Here is a 12,528-nt window from a genome sequence, read left to right as displayed (position 1 = left end):
AACTTATTCATTCATTGATCATTGATAATTTTTGTCGCACCGTGGTCATTTTCTGCACACGAGGGCTAATTAGACTGGAACTTACAATTTATTGCCGATTCCGAATGGCAGGCTTGTTTTTATACTCATTGAGAGGTTGGTGCACTAACCCCTCAATTGGGGACTTCCTGCAGTAGCAATTTTTTCTGCGGTCATGTTGCCTTTCTGTTGTACCCCTGTGTCAGGAAAGTTTTCTGTCAAGGACAAATCGGGTATCGAACTCATGACACCTCTAAACATCCTTTGGTACTTTAGGCGAGTGTCTTATCAACCTGGGCTCCACGCCCCAACTTATTCATTTCTAACCACTGAATAGGCACATCATCAACATCCATAACACTACTGAAAGCCATGGCACACACTATGAGAAGAGAACTACTGCTCTTCAGCTATTTCTGCAAATTCACTTCTAGTGAAAAACAAATATTCTGCACTACTAAAGTAGAGTCTTGAAATGAGGTTCTAGACAGTCTGAGATGTTAAAATTTTTTGAAACTCCTTCTCAAAACCTCTCATTTTTCTCCCAAGAGCAAGTTTGTTTTCTTTTTTCTCATTCTTCATAGGAATGACAGAAATTCCAGTTTTAAGGTCTCTTGATCCCTACCCTATGTCGTTCAATATAAACCCCCCCCCCAAATAAGAATTTTTAACAGCCCTGCCCTTCTGTAGTAAATTTAGTCTGAAAAAATAAAAAATGACATTCATATCAAGTCCCCAGGACTGGAGCCCCTGTCAGCCTCCCTTAAAAAAGAGGTTATTGGTCTTGGCAGCTGTGTAATGAACTAAGTAGTTGAATTAAGGACAGAACAGGTAATAGTATATAACTTTCCCTCCCCTTTCTCTTCTTATAATGTCATTTTTCATTACTTTTCAGATAATCTGAGGTGGTCTCGGTCATGTTCACTTCGGATTATTAAGACTATTGCACCAAGGCCGTAGCGAGGGGAGGGGAAAGATTGGAGGGTCTGGTCCCCCCAAAATGTGAGAAAATGACCAAAAAAAGCGAAAAAGATGGCCAAATCTATAAATCTACTGTTCTATAATTTTGATCAGCCCCCCCATCCAAACAAAATTTCTGGCTACCGGCCTGTAGTGCACTACTTAACCCGTAAGCTTACATGCATATTATGAACATTTCTTTGGGGAATTTGAAACAAATTGGTACATGCCGAAATGTGTGTTCTGAGTGTATGTGTGGCCTTGAAATATTTATGTTGTCAGAGTTATGGCTGCTTTGTGTTCTATTGGTGCTGCCATCTGTCTTCCTTCAGAAAATCAAATTCAGTCAACCAACGCTGTGCTGCCAAAGGGGTCTGAACGTAGATTCTTGCTATGTGAGTTCATCATGATAGCTGTACAATTGCACAGCAGCCACAATACATAACACTGCAATCGTTTTCTAGAAAACCTTTGGTAAAAAATTTTGCTTTATTACCTGTGGTAACCTGAATAATATTATGAATACACTTGAAATAAATAGGGCAAAAAAGTTCTGCTTACCTGCAACGTTAGGTGACAAGCAAACATGAACTTGTCTTCTTCAAATAAACTTCGCCTGAAGTGTTTATAGATGCATTCGGTAATATGGCTAATCAATGATTTAATTCGCTTGTCTTGTTCATTGCAAACCTCACAGGATTCCACTGCCCTATGAAATACATCTTTAAAAGCCTACAGAAAGAAAAAAAAAAAAAAAAAAAAAAAAAAAAAAAAAATATATATATATATATATATATATATATATATATATATATATATTCATATTCTCTCACTAAGAGCATTTTACAACTTGCAAAAAACAGTCAAATTATCAAGACTAAGAAGATACTAGTGAGGGTGAAATGATTTTTGATTTTTTTTCAACCCAACGTGTGGAGGAAAGATTTGTTTCTGTGTATTGTGCCAAGGTGAACTCAGAAAGAAAAAGGTCTATACTACAGTGCATAAATAAAGAATCCACTTAGACTCCATCAACAAAGCTTTAGACAATCCCTCTCTAATACCTCTCAACTCGTCCTCTTCATCCCCGACCTCTCGGAAGCAATAGATAAAAACCTACAAACTGATATTTTACTTTCCTATTTGCTTTTTGTAATTAATCTTTTAAATGTATAGATGAAATAAAAGAAAAATGCATAATTTAAGAAATTCAATATGTGACTGTGTTTTAATAACTTTTTCTCTTACTACTATTGTTTTCATGCACACGAGAGCAAATTAGACTCACAACAGTTTCGAGCTGATTACGCAACAATCTAAGATTGTTGTCAAATTTATGTTATTAATAGGTCATCATCATGTTTGATATTTCATTTAAAATAGCTAACCTTCAAAGAAAATAAATAGACTGGATTGAGCTTCTCCAAAGCTTTAACAGCAAAATAGCATAGTACAGTTCTTTCAGCAACTGGTCTGTAAGCTTCACGAGCTCTGTTGATCAAATTTTCTGTATTCGTTGCTTCCAACGCTTTCTGATGAATGTCTTCGGCTGTTTTCTTTGTCTTTTCAAGATTTTCAATGAGGTCCACATCGCCAACAAGCTCTCCTTCAGCAAGTGAAAGCCTTGTGAGCACATTATCTTCCAATTTCCTCAAAGTTATGGCATATTCATTACGTTTTCGACTGAGACTGATCTGGGGAATAAAAATTCATACGTATGAACTTGAGCACAAAGTTACGTGAAAATTTATGCAATATGCAGTTAATATATTTTTTAGGACAAAAATGAGAAAAGGTCATATGGAATGTTTATCATTGTTACACATGATCTTTCATATTGCATTTTGAAAGTGGAAATAAGAATAAGGTAATAAGATAAGTTCTAACTGCACCAATTCGTATAATTTCCGACCAAATAAAGATCTACAACAGATTCTCGCTAATCTTACACATATCAAACCGGATTACTGAAAGTTAATTGAAAAAGCCCATTTACTATATTTTAACGTCTATAAGGAACCTCTTTGCCAAAAATTTGGTCCCAAAAATAGGGGGTTCTTATATATGGATATTATTATAGATATTAAGAAATTACTCAATTTCTGGAAACAAATCTTCATAACTTGCAATACTACTACTACTACTACTAAATCACATGTGCACCTTGTCCATATTCTTCTGCGGAACTTCTAATGAATTCTCAGTTCACTATCTGAAACATTTCAATTTCTCTGTTTTTCAAAACCGCAGATAGGAAACTTCCAGGAACCGATTTCAATACCTAACACTTTTTCATTTACGGCCTTTAACTCTAACTGTATAACAGTATAATTTTTGAAGCGATGGTAACATCACTACTAAACCACACATGCACCTCATCAACAGAACGTCTAACGAATTGGTACATGTTGGAATGTGCATGTACGTGTATAAGATGTTGATTCCAACTTAACATCAATAGGGAAAAGTCAGGAAGCCAACACCTGAAGCCTAACAATTTTCTACGTTGTTTTCAAACTTTAGAGGAGACAATAAAGTCATTATTAGGCGAACACCTTTTTTCTATGGATTGCAGCTGTGTAAAGGTTTATAGTAACTACATCTTCTGGTTTGTTCAGGAACTTACTTTAAGAATGTGTAGCGGAAGTTTTATGGAATGCTATTCAGTCAAAAATTCTATGCTCCAAGAAAACTGGCCTAAAAACACTGGATTACTGGACAGCCAAGTTATTGAGTCTACTGTATTTTCAAACGAAAATGCCAGCATGATTTTAAAACAAAACTATGCTATAAAATTATAGAAATGTGTAACTGAACAGGCACACAGGTCTATGAAACTTAAAAATATATGTCACCTTGTCATTTTCTAGCTCTGGTTGCTCTTCAAAAACAACTTCTGCTAACAACTGGTCTTCTAAACCTGCAGGTGTCACAGAAAAGTTTATAACTGTTGTCTGAGCTTGAAGTTCCAGGGAGAAACAAGGGTTACTCAATCTCGTATGCAGTAACAGACGAAATTCTGGATTGTAAGAAATCTCCTTGACTCCTACTTTCAAAAACCTGCATTAAAAGATATTTTAAAAGGGATGAATGTATCAAAAATATTGATCATCCCTATAATAAGGAAAATATGTGGGGATTCAAGATAAAGTTTTTGAGTTTTTACAGAAAAAAACAAATAAAAGAGGAATAATAATAATTTCATTATAAAAAAACCCAAAATAAAATTTTTCTGCAAAAGGATCTAGATTTAACTTTTGCAAAAAAAGTTTCAATAAAAACAGGAAGTTTTCAGGTTTCTATTCCCCCATCACTACTTTACCGCATACCAACTCCGGTCATATTGCCATGTGGCAATTTCCAACCAGTGGAGTTGGGTGAGAAATGAAGGTGCCATCTATCAGTGGTTGCCCTGGGCTCGGTAGGTAAAGAACTTGTTTTAGATGTTCTTCCCTGGATAAGAACCTGTGGACTTTGATGGTAACCTTCATGGTGGAAGACTTATACCTCTGCACCACTTGGGCAATATTCATTATCACTGAGATTTGACTTTCAAGATACACTTTGAGAGGTTTTCAAAGAAAATACTCCTGGATAGAGAGTTTCTATTGTCTTTGCATAAGTGAAAACAAAAAGTTAATCATAACTAATGATTCAGATTGAAAGTTTTTCAGACTTTTGTATAATAAAATCTATATAAATTATCCATATACAGTATATAGTTTTCTTTTTGAACCAAACTGAATAATGAAGATGTGTAGTTTATCAACTGAATACTCACTTCCCTTTCTTAACAAGCCTACAAACTATGAATGGTTGAAGAGCTGGGTCGATCTCAGACTTCAAATTTTCCAGGAGAACAATTCGTCCAGAGGTAACAGCTTCTTCAAGCAAATTTATATACCTGTAGATAGAGAATTAGTAAAATAAAGTATCTGTCTTGCAGCATTTCTAATACAGTAAAACCATGAAGGGTTAAGAAGATTTCGAAAAAATGATTGGTTAGAAAATTAATATTAAAATTTTAAAAAACACATTCTTACAGGTGTGGTAATTTTCCTTACCATAAATATTTATAACAATTGATTTTATTTGTCAATTTCAATCAATTTTAATCTTTGTTCCAGAGGAATACATGTGTGGATTTTCAGGTTTAGCGGTTTTAAATGGTTTTAATGATTTTTTTTTTTCAAATCAAGACCTGAAGTTTACATATTTGTACTTGACTCCTGTCGTCTTAGTATAGATAGACCTAAACTGATTAATTAAATTTGATTAATAAATTATTTTAAAAAATAAAATTTTCTTTCCATTGGGCACTTTGACATACAGTATACATAAACCAATCAAAAAAAATGTTTTCAATAGTTTTGATTAAACTTACCCTTTTGTGTTCAAGTTACAAACCAAAAGGTTGTTTTTGAACATGTTTTTTACCCAAGATATTGCTTGAGTTTGGGGATCAATTACATAAGGCCATCTTCTGTGCTCACATGCAGCATCAAATATTGCAGCGTTTTCAAGTGAATTCCTGTCTCCAGGTAAATTCCATTGTTTCCACAATGCAATGGTGTAGTCCTCATTATGAAGAAGCAAAGGTAATGGATCGAATTCATTCTCCACAACATTGATAGGAAGTTCTCCCTGGGGCAATAAAGGATAAATTTACATCACACAAAACTTTTAGACTTTTTTTCAATTTTTTGATTGCTTGGAGTTTTCACAACAGCTTAAAAGGACATTTATAATTAGTTACAATAAAGCATATAAAATGCTCATAAACATTATTATTATTTTTTTTTTTTGCAATTGCAAAAAAAAAAAAAAAAAATTCTTAAAACCATAATATTCTCAAACAGAATGTATAGTAGTGTGTATCAGAGAGAAAGCCCACCTTACTCAGTAGATAATTCACCCAACTTTTCTGCAAGAGCTGCCACCTGTAGTGCTTAGGAAAAGGGCCTAAATATGAAACAAAAGCAGAAGAGAGCAGAACATCACCAACAAGCGTGCTCTCCCTATCACTAAAAAGCTTAGCCAAATGACCCCATCTTTCTTGCTCTGATGAAAGCCCCATTAGCAGACGTTTTGCCAATTCAATATTTGAACTTGTCAGATGGGCTTCAGCTTCACAGCTGTCTTTTTCGAGAATTGCCTTGTCATATTCAGATGTTAGAATCGACAAGCGTTCTTCCAGTTTCTGATGAGGGGAAAAAGAACATGATTCATATTTACAGTTAAATTTTATAAGCATAATTTTTCTTGAGGACGTAATATGAAATAAATTTACTCATGAATTTTCAACTGTTTTCTTTTAAACTTACTTGAACTTTCTCTTGGACATGTTGCAATTTTTCTTTAGCGGCTAAGTACTCTGCATTCGCACATGCTAATGCATTTCTCTTAGGTTCAACATCACAATAAACCTACGGTTTGCACATAAATAATAGCACTCATATAATGATAATATATTATAGGCTATATAGGACACATTTGCTCATGCAAGACATCACACATAATGCATAAGGTCGCGGAATTCGCAGAAACACAATAAATTGCCACATAAGTGTCCACTCTAAAATGAATGGTCATAGGCAGTTCAATGCTTATTTTCGTAGCCGTCAACTTTAAGTTCACTTTAAAGTTTATGGCTTTTGAGGTGATGATATTCACGAAAAACTATTTCAGCAACACATTTTTACCATGTGAAAAAATTACACGAATTCGATGGATAGAAATGATAACTTTTTAAAATGATTTGGGATTCTAGGTATAATATTCAATAATTGAAGTACTGCATTGCATACATGCATTATAACATAAAAATATATAGAATGGATTGTGACCAGGGTTGGTAAAAAACCTGATTTTTTTGGTTTAAACCAGGTTTTTTTGGTTTAAACTGATTTTTTGTTTTAAATAGTATTAACATTAAAAACAATGAAATTCCTGAAAAATCATTCAAACTTCTAATAATTAACTAAAATAAAATGTTTATTAATGTAATTAACACTATTCCAATGCTAATTAATCAATAAATATTTATTACATTTTAACAAAAACCAACTTTTGCAATTTAATTACTTTTGCTTAACTCAATGGATTACTGTGTGTTCGAAAATTCTTTAAATGTTATTATTAATCATATCTATATATATAAAATTGATTTTCTGTCTGTGTGTGTGTATGTTCTCTATACAAATCTACAATTTTAGATCGATCGTCGCCAAATTTTGCATATATACCAAATGGGACCCGACTTGAACGATAGGCTACTTTAAAATTTCGTCAGACCAGGGCAAATGCCCCAAATGGGCAAAAAACTGTCCGGCAACAATGGTTTTTGGGCCTCAACAATCACTTTCCGAACGTTTACTTTGGTTACCGTGGTTCCCTAGCGATGAGTTTCAGACGTGTTTATGTCTTTACAATGGTTTGTCACTTCTTTAATGCTGCCAGTTATGTATAATAGTTTATGCCTTTATAATGGTTTGCCACATTTTCAATACTCTCAGCAATGAGTCTTTTTGAATAGACGTTATAATCATCACCATCATCGCTTTGATGGTCAGGAAAAGGGTGATCCTCATAGAAATCGGTATTAAAATATCCGATTTAACTGCATAAATACGGAAATTTAGTGGGGGGGGGGGGTTCCTGCCACATCAATAATTTTAAAAATTAAATTGAATTCTCGATTTTTGAAATATTGAATTCGCTTGGAGATACGAAGCCCAGAAAATTAAGTATGAAGTAATTAGCTGGATCTACTTTTGAGTTGGATATCCAGGCAATAACATTGATTTCAATTTTTTATTTATATCTTCTCAAGCATGAAAATTAATGTCTCCGTATTGTCTTTTGATATTTATTTGCATAAATTCATATAGTTTAGGATGTTTTTAAAATTAGTTATGGGCCCCGTAAAGTGCATCCAAAAAAATTTCACAGCTTTAATTAAGCATTTTTGGAAGCTGAAACAGGCAGAGACGGGGATAACTTGAAGTTCAGGGGGAGGAAATCGAAATACCTAGCACCCATCAAAAAAAAAGGGGGAGGGGACTATTCATTTCTATGTTTCTTTAAATTTAGATTTGTTTATTTTATGAGTCGCGCAGGATGTCGCCATATTGGTTATCTTTAGACACGGTTTGCATGTCCCTCAAAGAAAGAGGGAGATATCACGTGGTTCATAAAGCCTCATTGAAGAAAACCCGGGCAGCGCCGGGTATTGTAGCTAGTAATATATAAAGGTTTTTCTCCATTTACTTTCAGTATACTTAATTAGGAAGCTATTTTGCAAAAAGTAATAAAAATTAGGTGAATATAATGTATTTAATGAAGCATAAATAATGCAGATTAATTAGCAATAATTTACGATATACAGGGTGATTATAACTAAGGTTCTGATTTCAAAACACTGTAAAAAAAAGAACGATTGTCAGAATGACGAAAATTGACATGAATATTCCTGAAAAAATTCAGTTTTATTTGATAAAGGGGGAAAAAATACTTAAAAATGTAAAATTAATGACATCATCCAACATGTGGGAAATTTGCTTGCAGAATGGAAACGATAGCCAGTCATGGCAGAATACCTTAATTATAGCATTTCACAATTAAAAATGAAGTAATTGAACAAATAACTACAACTTACTTAAGAAATGTTAAATATGTTGTCCACCACGTGTTCTGGCTATAAGGTTAAAAGCACAAAAATTCTTGTTCAACAACAGAATCGGAGTATGCCCCATGGTCATAATGTGGATGTGCTTGTAATTCAGCATTATTAAACCAAACGCCCCCCTCCCCCCGTTAATATTCCTGAGGAACTTCTAACATATAGGGAATGTGCTGGAGATTGCAATTCACCAAAGTTTGCAATCTGACCACTGTTTATAACATTTTGAGGTACCCCCACAGCCAGAAGTTGCAAGGGTTAAGGTGCATCCTGTCAAAATGGGTCTTCAGCAGCTGCTTTGCTGGTATTGCAATGTGCATCTTGATAGAAGTTCTATCCACACACTGATGCTGTGGAAGTGCCGAAATGATGTGGTTGCACAAAATAGATTATACTGCTCGCCAAGTACAGCATCATCTACTTGCACATTTTGCACTTTCTTCTTTTGCGAAAGAAACTTCCATTGCTTCAGGAGTATCCATGCAAATTTTCAAGTCATTCTGATCAATACTTATTGTATAGTTTAGGAGAATCAAAACTTAAATTATAATCACCCTGTATATAGCTGATTATTTTTCATAAATCTGTTACTACTATACAGTAAAACCTTGATTAACTGGGCTTAACAGTGTGTGCGTGAAAGTATAAAAAAAACAACTATTGAATATTAAGACTGGGAGATATACAGTAGGAGATGTGCTACTTCTTATGGGAAAGAAAATGAAAATGTATGTGAGGTAATGTAACTACTAGTACACTAGTCTTTGTCCTTTAAGGACAGTTGGTGTCTTTATTGGATTATAGGACCACCTGCCCCTAGCATGATGATGTCACTACTGTAGCTGCTTCTTTGTGAAGGGAAAAAGAAACCTTGTGAGATAATACACCACTACATTTAGATGTGTGATACAATCCTTATTCATGAATTTGCGAAAGATAGAGCATCAGAATGTAGCCAAAGGTTAGAAAATGTTGTAAGAATTATATATATAAAAGCCAAAATTTCTCACTTTAAATAACTAAGATGCTTCATATGAAAAATATGTCTATTCTGGCCACTTTTATGAGACTTTTTGAAAAAAAACCACTCATAAAATCTTATGTCATTTAAGATATACCATCAGAATGTACCCCAAGGATATAAAATGTGGCAAAAATGAAACATTTTGGCTAATAATGAACCAATATGATATTTTTCAAGGGAAAAAAATTATATTTAGGCAACTTTTATTTGATTTTTTGACAAAAACCACTTGGTTAAAACCAAGATTTAAACCAATGTGGTTTAAACCAAACAAACCCTGATTGTGACAGAAGCTGAAAGTCATGCCACAAGAAGGTTGAAACTGAAAATGAGAGATCCCACCATACACAATGTGCGAGAATTTTTAATAAATAACTTTTGATTTCATGCTGCCAAATTTGCTGGCTAACTATGAGGATAATTTTTTCTCAAACCGAACACAACTCAGGTCTATCCCCATGGCAATGCATTACCTAGTGAGTTGTGCCAGAAGTGTAAATGTGTGTACCTAGTGTTGTGTCTGATTTTTCAGTGATGCCAGAAGTGAAGTGTAATGACTGAATACTTGTACTGTTTGTAAGCCTGTTGTTCTCTGTGGCAAGACTTTTTAACGGCATGGCTGTGGTGGGGCTTGAACCCGGGTCCCTACGATGCGAGTCCATCACTATGACCACTACAGCAGCACTATGAGGATAATGTAAGATACAATACTTTTATGGAAAAAAAATAGCACAAACCTCATAATATTTCAGAACGTTTATCACCCAAGAGCACAAACCAGCAGCGGCTTGAGATTTGGCACCAACAATTTCAGGCTTGAACTCTGGGCTTTTCAAATATGTTTGCAATGCCTTGATGCAATTCTCATGAATGTTTTGTTTGTCAAAATTTATCAACTGGTCCAAGAACTGATCTAGCTTAGCCATCATAAGTTTTGCAGTTCTCCAAGAAAGATCTCTAGGTATTTTCCCTCCATCTGCTAATAGAACCAAGACGGCTGCTGTTACATTTCGTACTGCTGGTGGTGGAGCACCAAAACTTCTGAGCTCAGTCAAATTGGCCTATAAATGGTAAAACACATTTAAATCAAAATTTAATTTAAATTGTTTAAGATTGCATTAAACTTTTAAAATATTACTCCATTTACACACACTTGAAGTTTAAAAAATTTTCACCATACTTTATTTAGTGTATTTAAAGCTTCTTTTGCAGCTAATAAAGCTGGCTCGGCTTTAGAAAGGTCATCTTCACAGTCTTTTCTTCTTTGCAACACCTGCTCATTTATTGCAGACACTTTGACTTCTTCATCTGCAGCAAGCGCTCTCTCTTGAGTGACCAACTCTGTCTCAGTGCGAATTGTCTCCAGCAGGGTGGCACTGTCTTTCTTTCTTTGCATCAGTTCTATCTCTTGCTTAGCAAGCTTGTCTTTCAATTTGTCAACCTTAAAATAGATTGAGTAACAATAATAATACTGTTCAAACTAACATAGATTGAAATTAAAAAGCTTAAAATTTTCAAGTATCAAAAACCAAAACATGCCTCTAAGCTAGTGTCTTTAAGTTTTTTCAGGCCGCTATGAAATCTGTGAACTCGTTGCTGTAAGTTTTCATGCTTATTTGCCAACAAACTTTGGTATAACTTCAGATGTTGCAAGAAACACCTTGGCGTAACTTCGAAATTTCTTTTTTCTTCAATTTGCATTAAACTGTTCATCTCTTGTACTGATGTGTAAGCAAAAGTCATAAATTCGCAAACAGATGCCTTTGAATGTTCCTATCAAAAATTTGGGGAAAGGCCTATATAATACATATTGGTAGTTTATAATTTGTTATACAAAATGAATACAAATCATTAAGTTTTTTATTTCTTTGGTTAGAAATATTCTTGGCTATTTTATAATAATGTGATCATCACGTTATTCTTATTTTATGAGTCAACAAGCATCAGTATAGAAGAAGAGTGTCCACAGCAAATGACTCAAAAAATCCAAATTTTGGAAAGAAGATACGCAAAAAAATGTTTTTTTTCTTGTAGAAATACAGAGACTTTTTATATGCCACTTTGTACAGAAGCTTTAAGTAGTTTCCATTCAAGAACAAAAAAAAGGAAGCCACTTACACTGAAATAAAATTTAATGTTCAGCGTTTAACTTACCAATCACACTTTCTTTAAGAATTTTATATTACATGGGATTAAAAATTATTCTGGAACACAATTTAATTTTTAAACTTGATTAAAAAGAAATACAGTATTCCCCATGCCATAAAACTCGAGGGACACCAGCTATTTGAATGTTGGCGATCTGGCCTGTTACAGGCATGCTTGGGGAAGCAAGGTTTAATCTTTTAATGGCCAATATTCCCAATTTGGAACATCAGATTAATTAATCAGAAAAAAATAATTTTCGCACATGAAAACACTTGATTTGTTCTTTTCCTAAAGGTGCAAGATTCCAAACTAAATTTGCAAAACAAAAACTTCAATCATTTCAACACATGCTATCGATTCAATTTTTTTCAATAACTTATTTTTAAGGAAGAATAAAATTTAATTTTTTTGTTTTTAATTTTAATGGTTTTATTTTGTTCTACGGACATGGACAAGTGCAGAAAAAATACAAGAAAAATCTTTCTTCATGAGTTTTTTGATTGATATGTCTAAACTGAAGAATCAGAATCGGGAAATAAATGGGGAAAACTATAAAAATTAATCTAAATTTCAATTTGGCTGGTAAAAGGTTAATAAGGATTCCAATATGTAGGAAGCAAAAAAAAAATCCAATGATGTTCGTTAAAAATATACAATATTTGTGCTAAAAAGGTAATTCCATTATATCCCAATATGT

General features: G+C 33.7%; 1 protein-coding gene across 1 annotated transcript in view; it reads right to left on the bottom strand.

Moving 5' to 3' along the window:
- LOC149068784 (dynein beta chain, ciliary-like) overlaps nt 1-12,528 on the bottom strand; it is an 86,221-nt gene that overhangs the window by 13,852 nt on the left and 59,841 nt on the right. Inside the window, exons 40-49 of the mRNA XM_089250586.1 lie at nt 11,223-11,456; nt 10,864-11,124; nt 10,421-10,744; nt 6,303-6,404; nt 5,873-6,178; nt 5,363-5,622; nt 4,760-4,882; nt 3,834-4,038; nt 2,367-2,672; nt 1,540-1,710 (exon numbers count right to left, since the gene is read on the bottom strand). Coding sequence (XP_089106712.1) covers nt 1,540-1,710; nt 2,367-2,672; nt 3,834-4,038; nt 4,760-4,882; nt 5,363-5,622; nt 5,873-6,178; nt 6,303-6,404; nt 10,421-10,744; nt 10,864-11,124; nt 11,223-11,456 — 2,292 coding nt within the window. The remainder of the gene's footprint in view (nt 1-1,539; nt 1,711-2,366; nt 2,673-3,833; nt 4,039-4,759; nt 4,883-5,362; nt 5,623-5,872; nt 6,179-6,302; nt 6,405-10,420; nt 10,745-10,863; nt 11,125-11,222; nt 11,457-12,528) is intronic.

Source organism: Pholcus phalangioides, unplaced genomic scaffold (genome assembly GCF_987345545.1).
Source record: "Pholcus phalangioides strain wild (caught in Gottingen) unplaced genomic scaffold, Ppha-v1.0 ptg000024l_1, whole genome shotgun sequence".
NCBI lineage: Eukaryota > Metazoa > Arthropoda > Arachnida > Araneae > Pholcidae > Pholcus > Pholcus phalangioides.
This window is presented reverse-complemented; position numbering and strand designations above follow the sequence as displayed.